The sequence below is a fragment of the Talpa occidentalis genome, unplaced genomic scaffold (assembly GCF_014898055.3).
Source record: "Talpa occidentalis isolate TD23 unplaced genomic scaffold, MPIMG_talOcc4v2.1 talOcc4.3, whole genome shotgun sequence".
In the NCBI taxonomy this organism is placed as follows: domain Eukaryota; kingdom Metazoa; phylum Chordata; class Mammalia; order Eulipotyphla; family Talpidae; genus Talpa; species Talpa occidentalis.
The window spans coordinates 141,922,383-141,948,909 of NW_023603184.1; the positions used below are offsets into that span (position 1 = coordinate 141,922,383).

The 26,527-nt window shown below is 34.5% G+C and overlaps 1 protein-coding gene across 3 annotated transcripts in view; it reads right to left on the minus strand.

The window, feature by feature from the left end:
• CUL3 (cullin 3) overlaps positions 1-26,527 on the minus strand; it is a 92,283-nt gene that overhangs the window by 18,147 nt on the left and 47,609 nt on the right. For all 3 annotated transcript variants that reach the window (XM_054700109.1, XM_037524143.2, XM_054700108.1), the window contains 9 exons: positions 15,048-15,208; positions 14,058-14,172; positions 11,630-11,858; positions 7,876-8,021; positions 6,962-7,138; positions 5,854-6,024; positions 5,179-5,286; positions 1,625-1,749; positions 932-1,028 (listed from right to left, as the gene is read on the minus strand). In XM_054700109.1, coding sequence (XP_054556084.1) covers positions 932-1,028; positions 1,625-1,749; positions 5,179-5,286; positions 5,854-6,024; positions 6,962-7,138; positions 7,876-8,021; positions 11,630-11,858; positions 14,058-14,172; positions 15,048-15,208 — 1,329 coding nt within the window. The remainder of the gene's footprint in view (positions 1-931; positions 1,029-1,624; positions 1,750-5,178; positions 5,287-5,853; positions 6,025-6,961; positions 7,139-7,875; positions 8,022-11,629; positions 11,859-14,057; positions 14,173-15,047; positions 15,209-26,527) is intronic.

Consider the following 26,527-nt stretch of genomic DNA (forward strand, 5'->3'; position numbering starts at 1 on the left):
TTATGACTTAAAGAATACAAAACAGAATTAAGTCTTCAATAATTAACAATTTAATTGTTTTTTAAAATTGACTTTTAATAAAGCTTAAGATAACTTTAGTTGGGAAAAATCCTCCCCTTTAAAACAAAAGAAAAAATTAAAAGCCGAGTTCCTAGACCTTCCCTCTTACACTGAAATAATGCAAGTGTCAAACATTGTTTAACTACATGAACTCTATTGTTGGTAAATATGAAAATCAGAACTTTTTTTTAAAGTTTTGTGTTAATAGTGACATTAAAAACTATGAAGATTTTAATTAAAATATGGAGAAAACTTACTGCCTAGATGAAAAATTAGGTATTTTTAATATTTTTCTAGAATCTTTTTATCATTATTCTTTTAAAGCATATGACCATGACTTAATACCAAGCCAGAAATTAAGGTTAATTATTACTCTAAATCTCATAGTTAGCTTTGAAAATTATTTTTAACATGTGAGGCAATTCACTAGTCTACCACTGATTTTTTCAATAATCACATAATAACTACCATATTTTACATTTCACAAATCTCATGTTAATTTTCTTGGCTTTGATTTATTGGAAATAAGGAAACAGGAAACTCAGTTTTGAAAGGGGACTTTTTGTACAGCTCTGTTATACTCGCAAATCAACTTACACTTTATTATTTTATGCAGTACTGTCTCAAATGTAATCTTAAAATATAATGTGTAGATATTAATTACTTCTTAAGGAGGCTACTGATAACAGTTTTCGTATTGTTAATGAAGTTATTAACAACTGAGGAAATAAATGTAAATAAACCAAAACCGAAGTTTCCCGCTTTTAAGTATTTGAAACAGGTAGGGAAATTAGACAATTTACCACAAATCATGTCTATAGACTACTTTTAAGTCACTTAATATAAATATGTTCAAACTATCATTATTTACCTTTTTAACTGGTCCATAAAAGGTAGCATTGAGATCTGCAGAACCCATATGATGCTGGAGCGTGAGCTGGCGACCACTGTGTTTGGCTAAGTAAAACCTTCAGCAAACCAAATCAAGTTTTAGGGAACCACACAATTTACAAAGTTGAAATCAAAAACTACAAGAAAACAACCCTTAAGAAACATACATGGAAGGAGACTAAAATTTAAAAGAAACCTTAGGAATCAAATTCAGTTCCTTTTTTCTTTAAACAGAAAAAAGAAAAAGGGGGGGGGGCTGGAGGGAGGGAGGACGGAAGAGATACCTAACTAACCTGGCTAGATATTAAATGACAAAGGTAGAATACTCCATAATTGGCATACTTGTTTGTCAGAGCCTGATGCTCAGTCACTACTCTTCGTAAGACCAGCATTCTCCAGTTACACTATCATCAATCCCACCCCCCAACAGCCAGTGGCAGACATCAACAGTATGAAACATACTCAGTATGCACTAAATCAGAAGGACAGGAATAAAACATCCCTCTCAAAAGAGTTTATGCAATTCATTTTTATACACTGAAAACAATTCTCTTTTTGAACTTAAGTTCAGAATGGAATACATTCATTCTCATTCAGGATAGCACTAACACTCAAATGGATAACTACGGACAATCGCTGGTACTTAGAAATACAAAGCTTGATCTAGGTGTACCTTCTAAATATCTCAAAAGCATGTCTTGGTGCTGGTGGGATGTTGCACTTTGGTGTGGCTGACTGAGTGGGCCAGTATCCTGTCGTGAGCACCCGAACTGTGAGATCAACACCACCTAAGGAGACCTGTGGAGAAAAGAAGGCAAGGTTCCCAGCAAATTAACTTGTTTTCCATGCCATCTACACTGTAGCAGAGCTGTCAAATTAATTAGCTACAGGTTCAATACCTAACAAAACATACCTCTTTAAAGGCTAGACCCAATCAATTATTTCCCAATTTTTTATGTGGCAAGTATTCACAATTTAGATTGACTTTAAAATACTGACTAACAATAGTCTCGGTATGTTAGCCATGTCATTGATAAGTTCATCATTTTGATAAGCCTTTTTAGATAAAATGTCAAGGGCTAAATATCACATCAGAAAAAACTGTAGGATAATACCGACCATCTCAGAAGTCATACAAACAACCTATTTCTAATATCCCATTCACACGTTTCAACTACATTCATCAACTTAGATGTTTTCACATTGTAGTTCACATTCTAACACCTTTGTATAGGTCTAACTCCAGTTCTACATTTGCAAGTGCTTTATAAATATTTGTGTAATGATTGACTACCTGTACAAAAAGCATGCTAGCATCACTGCCACAATTAGGTAATTTCCTCTTTTTTAACAAATTAAATTTTTGAGAAAACAATTTAAAAAAGCACATCAACAGGAATCCTTAAGGGTGAAAAATATCTTTATTTCTGTTATATTCACAGTTTGGTGTAGGCCATTATTCCATTTTTATCTAACCAGGATGTTTCAGTGATACAGAGTTTCAAAAGGGAGGAACAATAAGAGCACAAAGAACTATGGTAATGGTTCATGGGTGAATTGGTGGTGGGAATTTTACAGGGCCTACACCTAAGAGGAGGAATCAAACATTGTACAAAAATGAGCAATGATGTAAAATATATATATAAATAAATATTTAAAAAAATAGAAGGGAAGAATGAAGATAATAAATACCAGGGAATATTCCACTCCGATTTCTTCACAAGTATCTATTAAATGTTACACAACTTCAAAGAAAATGAAACAAGAAGTCCTAGATAATGCATAGAAGATGATTATAGCAGACTTTCCTAGATGATGAACAAAGGGGGAAGGACTTTATACATTTGCAAGAGGATAAGGGATAGGTGGGTGGGAGATTGTGTGTGTGGGGGGAGAGACAGCACAAGTGCATGCATGCTAGAAACAATTCAGTTCAATTAATCCAAGAAATACCCAAGAAATAAAAGTCTTTGATCTTTCCTACTTGCCTAAACATCTTGCTCCTTAAGCATTCCTCAAAAATATCATTTTTTAAAAAAGGCCTTCCCTGACCACTCTTCCTTACTACTTTTCTCTGTATCTCCTTATCATCATCCAATATGCTGAGTGTTTATCACCTTAGAGAGTGGAAGCTCCAATTGGCAGAGATTTTTTAATCTGTTTCATTCTCTGCCATATATCCAGTGCCTGGAATAATCAATGCTTGACAAGGAAGCATTTAATGAAGTATTTGTTAAGTGGGAAAAAAGGCAGCACCTTAAACAACAATTATTTCAGTGGTTAGTATCTTCTCTCCCTACACTCTTAGCAGTATTTTAAAATCATTCGGCTATATTTAGAGACAGCGCATACAAGAAGCAAGGACATTAAGACATGGTGGTACCAAGGAAGTCTGTCAGGACATTATATGATTTGTTGATAAATGAAAATGTGATAGCAAGATAGTTTCCTGCCCCACTCCATTTTTAAAACTAGAAAAACAGGGAGGAAAATGGACAAATATTTATCTTTCAGTATAGTCAGATCTGTCTAAATAAAATATTCCACAAGTATTGTTGTAATTTAAAGAAAGTAACTCATTTCATGATTTCTAAAAGCAGATGGAAACACAAATCTCAATGTATTTCAAAAAGCCAAGAAATTTAATTAAAAGAAGTGTCTACCCAAGGATTGGTGGTATTTTAAAAACTCTCAAAGATCAGAAAGCTCAACATTTGTTTTGATTACTGTCACTTCTTATTAAATCTTTTAATGTAGACTAAGGCTTAGGAGACAAAGCTTAAGGTCCTTAGCATAAACAAATATTAAAAAAAGCTAATAATAGCCTTACAGTTAAGTGGAAGGTACAAGTGGATGAGCAGATACATTTAACTATTTACTGCAGTTTTAAAAAATTATCAAATACTCTACCACAGACAGCAGGAGATATCTGAATAATTATCAGGATGAAACAATGGAAAATTCAGACTTTGCTACAATCGAATTTGAAAAAGACGAACACAGTCTAATGAAATCATCATGTCGAACTATCATCACTGTCTCCCAGTCCTTTAATGAACAAGTGCACAAGACTGGTTGAGAATAAAGATGGGGAGCCTATCTAGAATAATCACATTTTTTAAGATCCTACCCATCCACATTTCTATTTATCACAAACATATCTTCCATGCTTTCAGCCTTTTCTGCAATAAACATTATAAGGCAAACCATACAACTATTTACCATAGGAAGGGAACAGAAGTTCCTCTGAATCAGAATCCTAAACATACATACATATATACATACATACATACATACATACACATTCATTCCTTTCACATACCTAGTTTATGAGACTAGGAGACCAATAGGAATGATGATTTCACATTTAAGTATCAAAGGGAAAGTCCTGAAATAATGGTTGTGACATGACCTAACTATAAAGTGGTCAGTTATATGGTCACTTGAGAAATAAAACTTTCCCAAAAAAAGAAAAATTGGACTTTTCCAAATAAAGTTTAAGGAAAAGCTGAGGAACAGCAAAAAAAAGAAAGAAAGACATTTCTGAACTTTATTAAATCCCCACCAAAACGCCACTGGACTCCAAAGTCCTATGAGTTGGAGCTCCCACTTTTGGGAGTCAGAATACAAAAAACTCTTTAAAAAAAAAAAAAAAAAAATTATTTATTTATTTATTTATTTATACAAGCACCGGGTACAGTCAGAAGCGCGGGAGGGTGAGAGAATTCACCAGAGTCAGAGTAGGGAGCACAACAGACTGACGAAGTACACTGCTGGGGAGCAGCGGGTGGCAGGAGAGGTCTGCGCGCCATATGGGACCCTCGCCCGGTGGCCAGGGATTGAACCAGTGCTGCAGACGCTGCGGGCAGCTTCGCAGCCCAGTGCTCAACCGCTGTGCCACCGGGGAGGCCCCCCAAAAACTTTTTACAACACATTAGTGCCAGGTTTTCATATTCAGTTCATCTCCTACCTACCCCAAGGATGTCAAGCCCATTTATGGGAGGAGAATACTGAGGTACACGATGACCAGATAGTTGTTCTAAAATAGTATATCTGTAGGCAAAGTGAAAAGAACAAAAGACTCATCAAGTTTGCCTAAACCCAGTATTCTGTCCAAATGTTATCACCGATGTCATTTAATAACACCAACAGTTCTCACTGGTCTGATACATAAAGGGAAATACCCATCATAAAAGACTCCAAGCAGAAACTAATGCTGAATCTTACCCCAGTTGCCTGTAGATGTTGCCTGAATTCATCCATAGTTGTGTTTGAGATGCTCATATCCCTAAACATTCCTTCCAGTTTTGATGTGAACTGACATCCACATTCAGTCTGTGGAAGAAAAACACAACACAGGCAAATAAATGGAGGATGTTCTATGTGAAAACGTATACAAAGAAGCAAATTCTTCCACATTACTGCCATTCTTCCTGAATTTTTCCAATAGTTGCTCTATACCCATGGTCACCAAATTTTTAGTGTGTTTAAGAATAACCCATGGTTTACTTTTAAATAAAGGCTTTCAGACCCTTTCAAAAATTCCAATGCACGTCACTGAATGTAGGGCCCAGAACTCTGCATTTTTTACAAGCACCTTTTTTACAATCACACTTGTGAACAGAATTAGGGGCAATTCTCCATTATCACTCCCTTTGTACTAACCTCCCCTCTACCCAGACTCCCTGCCATACAAGAGAAATTCCAGCGAAATTCAATGTCTTAGAATTAAAAAAAAAAAAAAAAAAATAGTATAGACTGCTCAAAACAATCTATTGCATAGTTTTAATTTATAAATATTTTTTAATCAATTAAAACATTTCTAGCCACATGTGACTGATGTTCAATTATGTGTTAAGTACCAGTTTAGGTGCACTCCAGTCCCTCCTGCAGACACCTTACCTTTAACTTAGATATCATATTTTTTTCAGAGTCATCAGAAACACTTTTATTTGTGAGAAGTCTCCTTGCCAAGTGTTGTTTATAGTAACGTTCAAATACGTCTTTTTCTTGCATAAACCTAAAAAGGACCATTGCCTTATCCAATATTGTTTCTACTTCTTGTTCTGTTAGCTGAAAAATTAATTGAAAGACTATTTAACAAATATGAAATTTTAGTTCTAAAATAGCATCATAGTTCATCTGTAGTTTAAAAACAATACTGTCTGAAAACAACCATCTGGTCGAGCTATGCTGGAAGGGATCTGGTCAGAGAAAGCGCCTCCAATTGCATATAGTAGCACCATTTTTAGTCCTCATCTAGTACAGCATCAATCAGGGGTAGTATAATTCCATTCCTTAGGGAGCTACCAATGAAATGGGAGGCATAAAGTGACAGGGCTGGATTAAAGGATGACTGAGAAGAGATGAAGTAAAATTTTAATCACAAAAAGAGTATTTTATGTTCTTTGCATGTATCTTCAAATTCTTAGTATTCAAGTATTTTGTTTGATACAAAACCAGATGAAAGCAAGCAAGATTCTGTGGTACAAATAGTTGCTTTCTAGTTTCTTCTTATATCTATGGTATACCTGCTCTCACAGAATTGTTAAAAAAATTCTGGCTGAGAAAGAAAAAGAAAAATACCGGATGGTCTCACTCATAGCAGGAATCTAGAAAACTTAAATAAGGGACCAGGAAAATGAATAACTATAAGAAAGTGAAAATCAAAATCAACAAAAAACTATGAACCAGAGACACTTTTAGGGCGGCGGGGGCGGGAGGGGAGGGATTGGGGTCAGAATGGGGGGGGGGGCTGCAATTGTATGGGGAATATAAAAATAAAATTTATTATTTAAAAAAAAAAAATTCTGGCTGCTGCCAATTACAAAGTTAGTGAAATGTCTAAGTACTTTTGACCACTGCAAATACCTTTAACACCTTTCAAAGATCACAGCATATATTTAAGCACAGCATGCTTAATTTTATATCTACAATATTCCCTCATTTTATACTCAAATTTGTATCTACAAATAAACTTTAATATATTTTCAAATGCATCCATACTTACCCCTTTGACTCCCTTTTTCAGTTTATCATCAATAAATAATGAGAGGTATTCAGGGGACCTGGAGTTGAGGTTGAGAAAATACTCAAAGTCACCCGCAATAGTTTGTTTAAAGAGTCGGTCATTATTGAACGATTCCTGGAGGAAGCGATCAAACCTACTCTTCAGATCCAATAAGCCCTTCCAAATGAAAACAAATAAATTCAGGATACATTACATTAACTGTTCCACAAACAATACACTATGACCATCAATGTTACCTTGCCTTTGCTGGTAATAAAGCGTACATTCAGTGTTAAACTACAGATTCCATATTATTTTCAGGTCTGCATCTAAGCCTATATTAAAAATGTCAATGATGAGGATAAATGTTCTATCTTTCATTTATGAGTCACTCTATGGAAATGAACCAAAGAACCTCATCACTGCTTCTCTCCCTTTACTCTGTCTTGAATAATTGGGTTAGCCCAACATTAGCTGTGATAAGTATACTAGAAAAGATGATTTATATTAAAACATGAAAAACATGGAGCATGATTTATTCATAGCATTACCTAAAAGCAAAACATTTTGAAACAAAAAGTACTTAACCAAAACAGTCAGTTTGTTCTGACACATTAAAGTATAAAAACACAAAGACATACAAAAAAAAGGGTAACTTTCTTGAAGCCTTTGAAGCCTTGAAAGCAAGATCTTCATCATTCAGGTTAGTAAATAAAAAGCAGCAGGTGAGTATGGTTTCCTAAGATAAAAGCGCATTTCACAAGTCTGAAATTTTAGAATAACTACACATTAATTTACCTTTGGCACAATTAAGTAAAAAAAAAAAATCATAATACATAGCTTATCAGAAGTAATCTTCCCTTGTCAGAATTACTTCATCATACACTTAAAGAGAATCTTCTGTATTTGCTTACCTGGATATAGTCAACAGGATTCTTCCCTTCTCCCTCCTCAGAAACAAGGGCTTTACCCTGTTCCCTCAAATAAGAACTCATACACTCACACATGGTTTTCAAACCGTTTGGCACACGACTAAATAACTTGTACATGCAAGCAAGATCTGTGAACAGAAGGACACAAATAGACTACAATAACGATTAAGAAAAACATGGTAATCTCTGATCTGTAATAGTCAGAAGTTTATTTCTCCACTACTGCCATTTGCTAACCACATGAAAAGCTGCTAAAAAATCTAGCAAAGTAGAAAAACCGAAAATAGGCTAGTTAATGGTTATTACGGCAATGTATGAAATAACAGCTTTCAGATGAGATGGTTTTTAAAGCATCAATAAAATGTCTTAGCAAATTTCAGTTTACCTGGAAGAAAGCTTCCCAAACAAAGATAAAAAAACAAAAAACTTAAGTTGAAGTTTGGGGTTCCCACCAAATTTATCCTATATAATTCTAACTTAGAACCTACTGATACTACAAAATATCTATTAAGGATAATATCGATTAATAGCTTTTATCCTTAATATCCTTAATATGGTATAATTGGTAATCGAGCAAACAAAAATTTAAAAACCAATTAAAGTCTTAACAGGTAGTTTCAAAGATGTCCATCTCAAAAACTCAAATGATAACCATAACAACAAATATTCTAGGATTTACTTCTTTACACATCTTAGTGAAGTTTGTATGAAATTTATACCTGAAATTCCTATTCTTTAATATTCCTAATTCCTAACATTTTCCAGATGATGTTCCAAGCCAATGTGTATTTCAAAAATTGGTTTACCTCATTAAATTATTTCTATTTAGAATCAAAACTTTTTTCACAAGATTAAAATATGGACTTAAAATTAATGCCTTTTCATGCTTATTGTTTCTTTGAAATGATTTACTGGGAGATTACAGTGCATAAACTTTACAAAGATATGAAAAAGTTTTATAATCAAGAACTTTCAAAAATAATTTCAAGATCAATGGCTGGGAAATTATTTTCTATAATGCACTAGATAGCAAATATTCTAGACTTGAAGGCCATTTGCTGCAACTCCTAAATATTGCCACTATGACAAGGAAAAAACCCCATAGGTAATACATAAGTAAATGAACATGACTGTGTACCAATAAATACTTATGGGTGCTCAAATTTGAAATGTAATGATACGGTCTTCTCTTGATTTTTTCCAACCAAAGAGGTGGTAGCCCAGACGTCTAGGCTATAATTTGCCTATTCTGGTCGGTATTTCTAAGAGCAATTTAGATTAAAATTAAAGTTACATGTTTTTTCCAAATACTTAACGAAGCAAGTTTTACAAACGAGGATTCTAAAATTTGTTTCAGTGATTTTTAAAAGCAAATTTTATTTAAAAATAAGTTTTCATTGATAATATATGTCCCAAGTGATTTACACATAGAAACGCTTGGTTTCTCATATTTGGCATAAATCATAACCAAATTTCCTGTATTAAAAATAGATACAGATGCAACAATTATTTACTGACCTGTACTACAATAAAGTTGGTTTAGCAAATACTTCCAACAAAACGGTTCTCAATTTGTCTATTTTTGTTCCCATACTGTTACCGTTTTGCTTAATTTTATGTAAATTCATACAATTTCATTGTATTTAATTCACTGTATATAAATGCATGGGGCAGTGAAGAATGTAACTAAAGATGAAAAATATTAGGCCATTAAGAATTAAACATCACTTTTGAACACAAAAGGACAACAAAAATGAGGTAATTTTTAAACTGAATTTCTAAGTGCCAGTGGATTTAATAACCAATCCAATTCCTCCTCCAAGTACAGTGAAAAGTTTTTTGCTTTCTGACTTATGAGCCATTTGGCTGCATAATGGTGAAGTTGTACCTCTGAGATATTCTCAACATACTGCTAAAGTGCAGGGTCTAGCACAAGTAAGACATTTTGTGATTAGGTTTCTAATGGACAGTTAGGAAAACTGAATCAGGGATTTTATCATTTAATTTAGAAAAAGAGAAAGCTACTTAAAATATCAAGTACTAAACATAGAGCTGTGGTACATCTATTGTGGTCTTTCTTCATTTATATATTAATTAAGCACTTGCCATGTGTCAGGCATAACACAGGTCTTCATGCGTGCTAGAGATATTTTAATTCAGCCATGCCCAACAATCTCTCCATCAAAAACATTTCCTACTCCCTAAACTCAAGTCCAGTTAGTCTTCTTGCCCTCTCTCCCAGCCTAACAACAAACAGAAAATTTATCAATTCTCATTTTGTTTAAGCAGAGGAAAATGCTTCTCATGAAGTCTTAATGGGTCAGGAACCCTTTAATCAGGGGTTTTTAAACTACAGCCCAGGGACCAAATACAACCCACTACCTGATTTTGTACAGATCTTGAACTAACAATGGTTATCACATTTTTAAATGGTTAGAAAAAAGAAGAAGAGTGTTTATTAGGAACATAGTAAAGCTAATTCATTTGTGTTATTATCTGTGACTTTGTTACTATCAATGACTCAGGCACCTAAAATATTTACCATGAGACCCTTCACAAAAAAAATAGTTCATCAACCCCCCCACCTTAGATGTTAAGACATCCAGGAATACCTTATTTTAGAAAACACGAAAAACAAAATTATTTTGAGTAGTATTTTGCTTTCACCAAAGAGGTTTTACCAATTTTTTAAAAAATGTAACTTTTCTGGTTTATAAAAACAAATTTACATACTCTTCAAGAACTTATCACATATACAGGAATATAACCATTTCATAATACAAAGCAAGGAAGCATGAAACCACCTCCAAACTTCTCACAACCATCTTGTCTCTTATCCTACATCATCTCTCCTTGAATCATTTAATATTTCGTTTTCTACTCTCTCCACAGGTTATGACTTCGACAGGCAATACATATTCATTTAACAAGAACTGGCTGGCTAAAATATTGCTATTCCTTGACCAAGGAAGCAGGAGAATAGCAAGATTATCAAGTTCATTTTTTTAATACCATTATCAGTGATATATAAATTCAAAATTTTAAACTAAAGCTTTAGAAATTAAGAATGAGGACAACAAGGTTGTTATTCTTTCACTTAATTATTTCTTTGAGGATATCTGTCACATAATAGTAGTCAGGAAAATAGAGGTCATAATAATAAAATCAAGAAGAGCAAATGCTGAAGTTCAAAAATGTATACCGTTACTTTATGTAATTCTTCCTCTCTTTTTCAGTCTCAACTTCACAGTTCTCTAAACTAACCTAATTTACCTAAATATGTTGGCAATGAAGACGTATTTTCACCATCCTAATTATAACTAACTCCCAAAAGAAAGCCTAGAAAAATTTTAAGAATAGAATTTCAGATTTTAAAAAGAATCACAAAAGCTACAAGAGAGTGTGGAGTATGGAGAGCTTCGAACCACTGATATATAAAGACAAAGTAAAGGAACAGATGAGAAGCTCATTGGCCAATATCAGACTTCTTAAAAAACACGAAGGGAGGACACTGAAGATGAAAAAGAAAAAAGCCACTCAATTCACTAGTAATATCTAAAATCCTCATGAATGAAGCCTAAAGTTTTACCATCAATACCTATCAAAGTAACAAGTGAAAAATTAATGATATACACAACTCATAAGTTGTTATTCAAAATATTTTATTCTAGGGAAAAATTATTAAGAACCTGGAATAACTGTAAGGATTTAATTATATTTCAATTTCAACACTTACCTTCTGTCTTTCCATTTTTCAACATATGTACTAGCCCAGAATTTTCCATTTCTACTATAGTTTTCATGTGCTTGGAAATGAGTTCCCGTTCAACCACTTTTACAATTGGCTCTTCAGTTGATTTGTCAAGGCAGTGCATCACCCGTTCTATTTCTTCATTAATTCTAGCTTCAACTTTCTTTATATATACTGAAGCACTGTTTTCTGCTAAAAATTTCTGGCTTTCCATCTGCAATTAAGAAGCACGATTTTTTTTAAAAGCAGAAGCAAAATGTGTTTCTGCTTTTAACAGGGTTCATATAAAGTGTTTATCATAAACCAAATTAAATAAGAGCACTGTTATCATTTTATGATGTTTCTTCTTATATATATTCAAATAGTTTGGAGACTACATTTTAAAGATTGCATTAAATGAAAACAGTGAAAATAATTTTGAAAAATATATTTTTTTTAAAGATTTATTTTTATTTATTTAAGTGTAGGCCAGAGGTGCAGAGAGTGAGAGGATTCACCAGAGACAGATTGGTGAGCAGAACAGGCAGATCTACTGAAATACACTGCTGAGGGGAGCAGCGGGAAGAGATAGTTAGTTGTAACTGTGTTTTTTATGGTCTGCTGGGCCATATGTGAGTTAACTCCCTGGTCAGCGATCAAACTCAGGCCATGGAGGTGATAAGGCTGAGACTTAACCCCTGCACCACCAGAGAGGCCCTAAAAAGAATAAATTAATACATTATCCGTAAGCAGTGTTTTTCAAACTTTTCCAATGATCTCCAATTAACAGAAAAAGGAAACATGCCAATGAGGGTCAGTGAGACTGAAGTATCTAACCACAAGTGTGGAAAATACTCTTTTGATGTGCTTTAATGTCAAGTTATGCCTAGAAAGACTCATTAGGTCTATCATACAGTGTGCTAGCAAAAGTGCTAGTAACAACTAAGGTTTCCCCGACACCTTATCGTCCCAGTCTCAAAGGACTATACTTAAGTTTGGGAAACAGCACTTTAAAATAACTATTTTCGATACAAACACCAGTCGTATATTACAGCTGGTTCCAATAAATTATCACTGTTAATCCAAGTGATTTCAACCTATTTAATAGGATTAATGAATATATCTAAGACTAATAGAAGGCATGTTGATACAACAAACCATGCACAAAATTTAATACTTCACACTTCATTAAATGATCTTAATCCTTGAAAGTTTTCCAGTTTCTTAAACATTAATACAACAAAAATCTTGATGAGACCATCTCTTTGCTATTAAACACAATATATATTAGGTATATACAGACACACACACACATCCAACTAGAGCACATTTCTTAATCTTGCCAATGTTTTATTAGTATTTCTATACTGTAATAAAGAAAATTTATACTTTGACAAGGTAAAAAATATTGTCAAAAATATACAGAATTAATTTTTTGTATTACTAGAAAATACTCTTTCCTATATTATACATTAATAGTCCATAAAGCATGGTGCAGGCTTCATGTGTACAGGGAACTCATTTTTCTGATGAGCCCTACATTGATTCAAGAAGAAAAAAGCAGCAAATCCATTCTTGTTTCTCTATGGGTAAATGACACCAAAACTTACCGAGTTTTTACATATATCCAATGGCTCTTGTGAATAAGTTAGTGAATTGTAAGAGTTATAATTTTGTATTTATTTACTTTTAGACCGTAATAGTTCACAACACTGTGTAAGTTTCAAGTGTAGAGTTTCTCCCCTCAAGCAACTATATATAGCATTTATTTTTTAAAAAGTTTAGTATTCAACTATGTCTGTTTTGGCAGTACTACAAAGCTCCTAGTGTAAACTGCTCAGATAATGAACACTTTCAGGAAGGATGCCTGGTTACCAATCATTACTTGTAAATATTGTCTGTCATAGTATTAAGTTACTGTTATACTTCATTACAAACTGGTACTAATTTAGACTCACTTTGAGCAATTTAGTTGGTTTTGGCTACTTACTGACTTGTAATTGTACTACTGACCTATAATTTCCTTATCAACAGTCTTTTAGACTGTATGCTTATGGGATCACACATATACCTAGTTTGTTATACTAATAATTTATATAAAGTCTGAACAGTGAGACTTCATTGGTGACATACAGCCTCTGAATTTATACTTAAAATAATCTGTAACATACAATTACTGTTATTTTTACTTCTAGGTTAATATTTTATAGTATGATCTTTTTTAAAAAAAAAAATCCTGTATTTAAGTCCAAATGCTCCCATTTGTTTTCAGTGAGTTCACATTCCTTTGCAAGAATGTGAAAAGAAAAGGTTATTTTTTTGTAGCCTGTTCTCTAAAGGGTTGTACTAAAAAAAAATAAAAATGTTCATATTAGTAACTATCCAATAACTTTAACATCTTAAAAGAACATTTATTTATTTCTTCACCGATTACCTGAAAGAATTCTGCGGACATTTCCAAAAAAGGAGCCTCAAAATCTTCTTCATAAACAGATCGTCCTTCAAGACCTAAAATCATTAACATCTGGCAAGCATTTCTTATTGCGCCTCTGTCAAAAGAAGTTAAGCCACTTGATAATCAAAGATTCATGCGAAATTGTAACAGAAGTATTAATACTTAAAAAGACTTTCAGCATATTTTTCATCAAAGTAACCAGTCTTTCATAAGCAATTCATTTATAACATAAAGACTTAGAATAATTTTAATTGGAAACCTTATCTTGACTGCAGTTATTTTTCTCAAATTGTTTTCATCCTTTAACAACTGAAAATTTTTAAATATGTTTACAGTAAGTATTTATGCATTTAAGGAAGTAAAAAGGTGGCATATCAGGAAAGAGGAGGGAAAATATTGCTGGACAGTCTTCTCTAACAGCTGCTTCAAACACAGAGAAACAAAGAAAGCAGTTCTGCCCATTTCAAGCTATTCCAGCTGCAGCAAAATGGCACTGCAATCATGTTAGAAAGGGGGAGAGAATACGACCTAAAAGAAGGGGCAAAGTTGTTCTTAGTCATTTTAGGCTGTATCTCACAATTTTCTTCAAATTTGTTACAAATGGAGGATAGCCAAAAGGCCTTAAATAAAAGACAAAGAAACAACAATACTATCACACAACAAAAAAGGAACAAAATGCCAGCCAAAAAAATAGAACAAAAAAATCAAAAGGGAAGACGAATGACTGATTTGCTTTTAAAAAAATACATTAAATAAAAGCTTAAGATGACCTCTTCTAAAAATACAAATGATAGGTGCTTTTAAGTTAAAATGCAAGTAATTTTGTTAACTGTGATAGGTTTTTGAGGGTTTTTATTAACTACTGGACAATCAAATTTTTATTTGTTTTAGTAAAATTATGACAGTGAATCCAGTTCTAAAGAAATAACTGCTACAGCCCAAGCCCAAAGAGTAAAAAGATGATTATACCGGTCTACAACTTCTCCTTTCCGTTCTCTTGCAATCATATCCAGTAGCGTTTGTCTTAGATGATCCCTTATACAACCATAACGTACAACTTGATCTCGAAAAATAATTAATCCCAAATTGTAGACATTCTCCACATTATTTTGCTGTACATATACACGGTCCTGCAGTTTAAACAAAATCATAAAAATGAGTACAACTCTTGTAAACATGAAAAGAATCGTTGTGAGCTATAATAGTAAACTCCTAAGGAGTCAATTCTTCAAGTGAGAAATACTTCAGACTATCTTAGAGCAACATGGAATTACCAAATACCATCTTAGCACATATGAGTAATTTTTTACCACTTACAACTTCTCCTGAAACAATGTCTGTAAGAGGTTGCCCATTTAATAACCCTCAGAAAAAGGAGGAAAATAAGCAAGCAGCCCACTCCAGGGGAGCCAAATAAACAGAAAGCAGAGGATAAAGGAAGAAAGCAAGGTAGGCAGATCTTTCTTTCTCATCAAGGTTATTTCATGCCCAAGTATGGTTCTTCCTTTCATAAATAAATACTGCACTTAAAAGATAATATTCTTTGATGTGAAACTGAAACATGAATGAAATACAGATCTATAAGAAGCTGATTGCTTACTAGTAAACATTAAGAGGTTCTAATTCTTATAATAGAGCAGCATTAAATATGACATAATTAGAATACCCTTTAAATTATACTACCACTTCAGATTATTTACTGGTAGTCAGCTTACTTTCCTGTCCTTACCAATGTGACTGCAGGTCTCTCACTTTAGTATGGAGTACAAATAACTTAAAATTACTATATACGTAAGTCCTACTTTTGTACATTACTTGAAGATCCTCTCTTACACCAAAAAATACTGAATAAAACTAAAACTAATTTTTGATTCACAAAAGAATTAGTAATAGAATTCCCTTTTTGTTCTCTCTGTTCCTAATTTCTCTGGACTTTGGATTCTGTGAAACCCCCAAGATATAAAGTTGTTGTATGTTTGTATATAAGAAGTACTCTTGAAAGAAAGTCCAAACTTTTCACCAGATTCTTAAAGGCACCTGTAATGGAAAGACAGTTAAGTACCACTGCAAACTATCACTTCTGAACTTTTAAAAGAAACACTGCCATTATAAGCAATACCAAACAAAGTTACAAGGTGAACATGAACAGAAGTTCAACCATGTTTCCAATGCAACTGTGGAAAAATTTTGACTTTCCATCAGTAGCAGTCTCTTCCTATGGTGTTATTTCTCCAACCACCATCTTTCATTAACCTTATCTAGGGATACATAATTAAGGATGACAAGGAAAGCTGCTCTCTTACCACCTTTGGTGCTCACATTTCTATATTCTCAATTCTGGTGCAAACTCACATTTTTTAAATCCTAACATGCAGTTCAAACTTTTCATTGATACATTCTCCAGTAAGTTCTACTGACAACAGGTAAGAGCGCTAAGAGAGAACATGTACTATAAAATAGTCCAACAGCAGTGAGAGAACGTTGTATCAACCAGGCTGTTTCACAACTAGCATAGGAACTGCTGGTAATTCTGACCAATCTTTTAAGGTGCAACTCCTCTACAGGCCTATGAAACAGTAAGTGAATTGTGTAGAGGGGATACATACTGAAATGATATAAGCAAGACTAACACAGGTCTACTAAAATCTTAATTCCTTTCTTAAGAAACCAAATGTAGTTAATTTAGCTTAAGAAACGTCCAAGAATTAAGAATTTATTGTTTTTGGTTAAGGGGCACCACTACCTTTAATTACAGAACAAAAAAGCACCTCCTAAGCAATCTTTAAATTGTTAGTGTTAGAGTGAAATTTTAGTGCTCCTCGTTTCTGGCTCTATTGCAATATAATTTATGTGACATAAAATTCACCCAAGTTGAGTCTACAGTTCAATAATTTACAGGAAATTTCTATAGCTGTGTAACCATTGCAAGAATCCAGGTTAGAATATTTTCATCAGCTCCCCAAAATTCTTTGAGTCCATGGAGAGTCAACAACCCCACTCCCACTTTCTCTTTATATAAATTTCCTTTTCTAAACATTTCATGTAATTGGAATCATGTAATATGTAATCTTTTGTGTGTGATTTTTACTAAGCATAAAGTTGTTACTGTTCATGAACGTTGAAAAGTGTCCTTCAGTATTTTATTTCTCTTTTTGTGACTATAACCCATTGTATGAATAAAATGCATTAAGTTCATCCATTTATCAAGCTGATAGATACTATGGGCTACTTTCAGTTTTTTTCTACCAAGAATAAATGTTGATATGAACATTTGGATACAATCTTTTTGTGAACTTATGCTTTCATTTTTATGTGATAGATTTCTAGGAACAGAAGCACTGGGTTACAGGGAAATTACCAAACTGTCTTCTAAAGTGGATGTATCAGCTACAGTAACTTTTTAAATATGAAAACCACGTAATAGTGGAAAGAGTACTAGGTGTAGAGTTAGGGATTCCTTGCGTGATGTGTGGATCTACCAATAGCTGGCTTTATGATGGTGAGAAAGTCATTTATCTACTGACATCTTGGGTAACACAAAGAAATGGCAAAGATAATCTCTAAAACTCTAATATGATCTCCCATGAACCTTGACTCTGATCAAAAATTGACAAATACACTAGGGATTAAAACACTTTACTAGGGTCTCCCAGGTGGCGCCGTGGGTTGAGCAGAGTGCTGTGAAGCTCTCCGCAGCCTCTGCAGCATCGGTTCAATACCCAGCCAGCAAGGGAGATACCCACATGGCGCGGCAGACCTCTCCTGTCTCGCCCACTGCCCCCCTCAGCAGTGTCTTCGGTCCATCTGCCTGTTCTGCTCCCCACTCTGTCTCTGGTGAATCCTCTCACCCTCCCGCGACTCTGGCCTGTACCCCAGCTCTTGTATAAATAAAATAAATCTTAAAAAAAAAAAAACAAAACAAACATATTTTACTATTATTTGTTTCCTTTCTGTTTCTCATCAGTCTTTCCTGGCTTGGATTTCCTCCCTCCTAACCCTAAGCACAGTGATGCTATCACTACTAAAGTACGTGAATCCACGAACTATGGTAAACCAATGGATTTCTACTATCTCAAGTCCTCTAGCAAAAAGGCAGAAAAGGGGCCAGCTACAGCTGATAAATTCTTCAGGTATATAGGGTGTGGGGTGAGAAATAAGACTTCAGCCAAGGACACCAGGTATGCTAGGAACACAGTTGGAGTGTAGGAGCAGAACACAGAGAAAAGGCTGACTGAGGCTAAGGTGGGCATATACGTGATAGTATAGGGGCTCAGCCTTTGCCATTTAACCCGAGGTTGTCGAGGTGCATATGATGATAGTAATTAGATGACATATAATATTAAGAAACCGTTAACCCTGAAATTTGATTAGATTAAAGAACGAATAAATGGAGAGGGGAAAATCCAAAAACTTGAACGTCGCTATTTGATTAGTAATACTTAAACAGTCGTTCATATTAAATGTTTGGCATACATGATTATATACCATCAAGCAAAATAAAGGTTCTGCAATGCATGCAGTATTTATGTATGCATATGCTGAACACAAATGCACACACACATTCACAGTAATTTGTGATCTACATGATATATATGAAAAGATTTGCTGAATGGACATTCTAAATCTTCTGTGTGTGAGTACATAATAGCATTTTCGTAATAGATTCTAATAGCAATTGTTCTTTGTTAAAAAAGAAATAAGTGCCTGAATTTATGTAATACTAATGTAACACTAGTCATTTATATTATCATAGGACTTCTTAAATTTTATGTGTTTCTGGGGAATTTTTAATTTTTAAAAAGATCTATTTACAACCACAGCTCCAGTTAACCTATAACTAGCTAAAAGAATACAATTTCAAAGACAATAAAAATCATTCCAAAAGAGAGAAAACATTAAAAAAAAATCTGAAAAATATTTCCATCTCAGGCTCTAACCCGATGTGGATTGTAGGTATCCAACATTAGTCATTTATTGAAGAGAGCTTAACAGGGACAGAAAATCAGCTGTTGCTTCTATTTCCCTTTTTAAAAATACAGAATTTCAAATATAAAACTTTCCAAAAGGCATGTATGAAAACCTAATGTTGAGTCAAGCTTAGATTCACTTAAGGGAGATGAGTTTCAACACTAAAGAGATAAGTTACATTTTAAATTTCTGTTTATGGTTCTCTGTCAGGAGTTGCTATCCCTAGGCCCAGCAAACCTGTAGGGGCCAACACACTTCACTGGACTCAGAAGTGAGAGGAATAACCAAGGATGGGACTGTCTCATTTTCCCCATTTTTCAGAGGTGGAAGAAGTCAGACTGTTTTTGTATCTGACTTGAGCCATAAACTTGATAAACTAACTTGCAAGCATTTCATAAACTAACTTGCAAGCATTTCATCTTTAACACAGTTCTAAACCACAATGCTATTCCATTTACTCCATTTCTAGTCTTGAAAGAACAGTTTTTAATAAAGTCAATTTCCCTGCCAAAAACAACTATATAAGCTAGATAAGAAATTTAAAAGAAGTACTTAATGTTTACAAGCATTAACTAGGACAGGCAGGAACAAAGGTAGAGAGAGATGAAGTCTGTCTTTCCCTGCTACAAGAAAAGGGAGTTTCAACCACCTGATCTCCATATAAAAATCCTTCAGCAAATATGACTTTATTGGGTCTCCCCGGTGGCGCAGCGGTTGAGCGCTGGGCTGCAAAGCTGCCCGCAGCCTCTGCAGTGCAGGTTTGATCCCTGGCTGCCGGCAAGGGTCCCAAATGGTGTGCAGACCTCTCCTGCCAGGCCTGCTGCTCCCCTCAGCAGTGTATTCCATCAATCTGCCTGTTCTCCTCCACGCTCTGGCTCTGGTGAATTCTCTCACCCTCCCGTGCTTCTGACTGTACCCAGTGCTTGTATAAATAAATAAATAAATCTTTAAAAAAATATATGACTTTATTGGTCAGGGTTCTGCACAGTCCCAGCAAACAGGAGGACATCAGCCTAACAAGGTTGTTGGCCCTACAAGGCCACAGTTTTACTACTCCTTCCATCTTGGAGAAGATTTGCTGTTTCCTCTTAACTGGTGATGGCTTCACCAAGATACCTAAATCCACACCAAGATACATAAATATTTAACTAATGTATCGAAGCTCAAACTCAGTACGGAAAAGTAATCTTAGAGGTGTCAAGGCGTATCATGCAAAATTATAGATCTTATGAAAGCTAAACCTATGCAAGGTCAAAGTGGGCTAAACAGCTTTACAGCTCAGGGGATGGTATTAAAAACAAATAAAAACCAAAAAACCCTGCAAATTTGACAATGAAGTTCAAAATGTAACAACTCTTACTATTAAATTTACTTGCAAGAAATGGGTCCACAAACATTTTAAAACAATGGTCATTATGTCTTAGAAAAGCAAATGAGGATAAATGGGCAGTGAGAATGATAATTAATGATGCACCCAAGAAAAGAAACAAATGAGAAGCGGTTTAATATCACTAGTATCTAGTGCCTCATTTGAACACTGTTTTCTTGCCAGATTAAACAGGTATTTGGGAAATGAATTCCTAAACTAACCTTTGGGTCATATTTAATTCTGAATACTTAGAAGTAAGACAACAATCCTTTGTCCCAATTTTGAAGTTTAAGGATGCTCTCTCTATATCACTTTTGTTTCACTTACCAGTAAGCTCAGTATTTTTAATACTAACATCAATGAACCAAGGGCAGTATTGATTAGTACTCATCTGTCTACTTTGCCCTGTCTGATTCCATTTAATACCAATGGTAGTTTATTTATCTAGGCAAAGACTAAAAATTGTGATCAAGAGCTCTGAAAGCTGATTTCTCATGTAAACTGTTAAGCTGATAATTCAAACTTTTAAATAACTCTTCCAGATTCTTGTCCTCAGAGCAAGAGGATTTATAACATTTTTAAGAGACTAGAAAAAGATCTTAAGGTTAAAAATCTTATACTGACATTAAATATTCATCCTACTTGTAAACAAGAGGTATGCGCTGAGAAGTTAACTCATTTTCTAAAAAACCAAGCAAGCAAATAGCTCTGTAACAAGCAGCTACTGTCTGTCAGAACATGTTTGAACCTGCTTTCCCAAGCTTAATCACTAGGTAATCTTCTATTCACAAGCAATAAATTTAAGTGTTTTCAAACAGGGTTCACTTTCAAACCATGAAATAAATACAAGTTAAGAACAATGAAGACATAAACAGAAACAAACAGCTACCAGAAAAGTGACAGTTTCTACTGCTGAATTATGAAGAAAAATGTCTAATTAGATCAAACTTAAAAGCTGTCCCATTTTAAAAATTGCTAGTGCCTAATCACAGTGCTAAAACAGCAATGTAAGACACAAAATAGTTAACTGTACAGACTAGCATTTCTTAATTTAACACATTACTAGTAAACTGAATGGAAAAGTACAGAATATGCTATCAAAAAACCCTGGCTTGAAAACTTAGCTCCACAACGAAAGTTCAAACTCATAGTTTCCACCACTGTAAAATGGGCCCCAAATCTCTCAGGGCTGTGAAAGTTTTTCAAAACAATGTAATTGTAAAAAAATTCTATTTAAAAATAATTTCCATTTATTAAGGGTTGTATCCCAGGATACTTGACAAATCAAAACTCTTGTCCTGTTTCTCTAAAGTTGTGTAAATTGTACCAAATCTTAACACAAAAGCACATTTTCCTACCCCAAAATTTAATAATCTAATGGTGGGGGAAAAAACCAATACTAAAAAGTAAATGGTATTCATCCTGTAAGAGTAATCACTGTCAGGGTCTAGAACAGTGAAGTTATAGACTCTTTCAGGAAAGACCTGTACTAGAGACACCATCTAATTCAGTAGTTAAGAACATGAACTTAAAAGTCAACCCTGTCTTCTGTCATTTACTAGCTAGGACCTTAATGTTTGCATCTATTACCTCATCTGTAAAATAACTTTTACCTCAAAAAGCTATTATTGCACTTATTTCAACTTGACTGTGAAAGATTAGCTTTTTAAAGACCAACTCCTCTGGCAAGAACAACCCTAAAAATTGGATGAAAATTAAAAGTGACTACTACCACCTCACACATCAAAATAGTTAATAACAAAAACAAAGCACAAAATAACAAATGCTGACAAGGATATGGAGAAACTGAAACCCTTGCACATTGCTGGTTGGAATGTAAAATGATACCGTCACTATGAGAAACAGTATGATGGTTCCTCAAAAATTAAAAGTAGAGAAACCGTATGACATACAATCCCGCATCTGTGTATGGCACACACACAAAAGAATCAAAACTAGGGCTTAAAGAAATATCTGCAAGCCTATGTTCACAGAAATATTTAAAATAGCCAAAGTATGCAACAACTCAAGTGTCCATTGACAGACAGGAGATAAGCAAAATGTCATACATACAACAGAGTGGCAATGAGTCTTACATAGGAAGGGAATTCTGACACATGCTACAACATGGATGCGCCCTCACCTTGCAAAAGACACACAGTCTATGAATCACTTCAAAGAGAGAGATATAACAGGAGGGTGGCCAGGGGAATATAGGGGAGAGCAGTTATTGTTTAATGGGTACAGGGTTTTAGTTTTGCAAATATGAATGTACTTCAACAGCACTGAAATGTTCACTTAAAAGGGGTTAAGATTTAAAAAAAAAAAAAACACCACCACCAATCCACTTTTTTTTTTTTTTTTAAAGCAACAAACATCAGCAAAGGCAACCTACACTTGTGGTGCCACCATTTTGGAGAAAAGATTCTGAGGGGAGCCCCACATTCACTTGTACGCCATCCCCTGAAAGACTGGAAATAAAAAGCCAAGGAGAAAGCCACAAGTGGGCTGGCTATCAAGCAGTTAGGACTTATGAAGCTAGTCTGAAGAAGAGGGAAGAACATGAATAAGGAAGGAATTTTCATCATGATGCTTACTAACATAGCACCTAAGCATCCGTAGACCCCCAAAACATCAAAGCAAAAAAGCAGGGAGGATAAGAGCTAAAAAGAGCTTAGACTTGCAGTTCTGAGGAATTCAACGACCAGCATTGCTAAGGTAAAACTGGTGAACACCTAAGGCTTTTAGTTAAGATCCCAGAAGGACTATTCCCTGTGAGTGAAGCTATGTTCTGGAAATAAAGGCAAATCAAGTAAGACCACTCTTAAAGTCTAAAAGTCAGTCTCAACTAGATCACAGGGATCTGCCCATAGGTGCCTGCTCACTAGAAGAAACTTAAATTTTGAAGAACGATAATGTCATCCAGACCTCCACAATTTTTCATATACAATGTTGGTAAAATTACCGATTGATCTCCCCTCCTCCACCCATCAAACTAAAACAAACACCATAGGTTCAAATGTCTGAAAACCAAAGGAAAAAAAATAATCCAGGAAGTTTAATTATTTGAGACTCTCAAACTACCTAGGAAGTGGTTAAAAAAAAAAAAAAAAAACCCACGCAAAACAAATCGACATAAGGTAAACTATAAGTCAAGGACCTACACTGTAATCTGTAATGTAACCATAAAAATGATAATAAGTAACAGCAAATGGAAAATGGGATGGGATATTAAAACATATTTGATGGCAAGAAAGCTGGGGAAAAGCCTGTGAAGATGAGATTAATAGAAAAAAAATTAGTAGCTTGGCGAATCTAAACCAAAATATAAACTACATATGCTTCGATTTAAAAACAAGCATCAGGTGAGGTTAAAAAGCATATTACTGTATAGTGCTTCCAAGTGATGTAACTTGATTTTAAGGACACCACAGGTGGAAAGAAAAGGATAGAAAGAAGTTTGTCATATACATTAACCACAAGATAACTGATGAGTTATAATAATACCAGACAAAGCAGACTTTAAGGCAAGAAATATTATTAGAGACAAAGGTATTTTATAAAAAATAAGAGGTAATTCAACAAGGTGATAGAACACTTTATAACCAAACCTCAAAACATATAACTAAAAGGAGAAATAGATAAATCTAAAATCAAACTGGAAGATGTAAATATTTCTCAACAGCTCCACAGAATAGACACACACACACACACGTTAGTGAAGATGTGGAAAAAAGGCAACAAAAGCAAAAATAGACAAGCAAACAACATAAAACTAAAAAAGCTTCTGCACAGCAAGGAAACCACTATAAAATGTAAAAGACAAGCTACTGATAGTAGAAAACATTTTTAAATCACATATGGGAAGGAGTTAATATCCAAAATATATAAAGAACTCATACAAATAGCGAAACAAACAACTCAATAATAAATGCGCAGAGGATTTTTTCCAAAGAACATATACAGATGGCCAACAAGTGCATGAAAAGATATTCAACATTACTAATCAATCATGGAGGAAATGTAAATCAAAGCCACAATCAGCTAATACTTCACACTTGTCAGAACGGACAAGAACTAAGTGTGGACCAGGATGTGAAGACAAGGGAAGCCTTGTGCACTGTTACTAGAAATGTAAATTAGTGCAGCCACTATGGAACACTATATGGAAGTGTCGCAAAAAAATTTACCATATGATCCAGCAATTTCAACTGTCAATATTTATCCAAAGAGAACAAAAACATTAACTCAAAAAAGTTGTGACTTATGTACTCCAATGTTTACTGCAGAATTATTTACAACAGCCAAGATAGGGAAGCAACCTAAACATCCATCAACAGATGAATGGAAGAAGCAGCTATGGTACTTACATGCACATACTATTCAGTAGCTAAAGAAACAGAATGAAATCTTGCCATTTGCAACAACATGGAGAGATCTTGACAACATTGTGCTAAGTGAAGTAAGTCTGAGAAGAGACAAATATTCTATAATCTCATTTACATGCAGGATTTAAAAAACCAACCAAAAAAACGCCAAGCTCACGAAAACAGAGTGGTGGTTGGTGGTAGGGGTAGGATGGGCAAAATGGCTCAAGAAGGTCGGTCAAAAGGTACAAACTTCCTGTTGTAACATAAGGAAGTCATAGGGATGTAATGCACAATGATCACAAAAATCCTCATCATAAGAAACAAAATTTTATAACTACTGAATGTTATAATTTTTTCTAATCTCATGAATGTTAACTATATTTAAGGTAGTGATCCTTTAACAATATATACAATTATCAAACCACTGTTGTATAAAGCTAATATAGTTATTTTATGTCAATTATAACTCAATGAATTCTTTTAAAGACATGTGGCAACTTTGGACAACATGGTCAATAAATTCTCCAGAATGATATGTACACACCACTAGCCAACAACTGCAGAGAGAGAAAAATGGAACTAACTGCAATTAAAAACTTCTCTTTTGACACCATTAAGAGAGATAAAGTGCAAGCCCAGAATGGAAAATATTTATCCAAAATACACAATTAGAAAACAAAAACCAGAAAACTCATTTAAAAAATGAACAAGACATAATTTTTTATGTTATATTAAAATGTTTTCAAAAAAAGAAGAGCAGGGCTTCAAATTATGTAGGGCTAGTGTATCTTAAAGTGGATAGAATAATTGTTACATTATTTAATGTTCTTGTGGTCGTTTTTAAGTACTCCAATAATGATGGTTTTAAAAGTAACTTCTGATAATAATCAGACTCAAGTCTGGGAAAGTCCCTTATGTTTTTTAAAAGATTTATTTATACAAGATTTATTCGAGGGAGGGTGAGAGAATTCACCAGAGCCAGTGCGGGGAGCAGAGGGCGGTAGGAGAGGTCTGCACGTCATGCGGGACCCTCCTCCAGTGGCCGGGGAGCAGCCGGGGATCAAACCGATGCTGCAGAGGCTGCGGGCAGCTTCGCAACCCAGCGCTCAACCGCTGCACCAACGGGAAGGCCCGAAAGTCCCTTCTTTAATAAGAATTTTAATATCAGATTCAAAATAAAAACACAGGAAAGAAACAGATTTCAAATACATTTCAATAGCTTACTCCTGTGTCATATATAAAATCACTATTCTTTTTTTTTTTTTTGGTGGGACCCTCACCGGAGGCCGGGGAATGAACCGGCGCTGCAGAGGCTGTGGGCAGCCTCACATGCAGCCCAGCACTCAACCGCTGTGCCACCGGGGGAGGCCCTAAAATCACTATTCTTAAGTTAGGCTTGGTAAACTGAGATTATCTACTCCAACAGATGTTCACATTATAAAAGCGCCCAACATGGAAAAAGGAACCACAAACAGTGTGTGATACACAATACACAGTCATGTATATTCATTGAAAGAATGAATTTATCAACGCGAATGAATGTTAGCTTAACTCTGGGTAAATTATCATAAATTCTGTGAAGCAGAGACAATTAACATAATTCTTCTGCACTGAGGTAGTAGCAACAAAGTGGTGAGGACAAGAAAGTCAGATTCAATTCACTACTTCAGTAAATGTGGTAGCTGTATGATTTGGGCAGATTAATCTCTTTAGTCTCAGTGTATTAGTTTGCAAAATGGAGA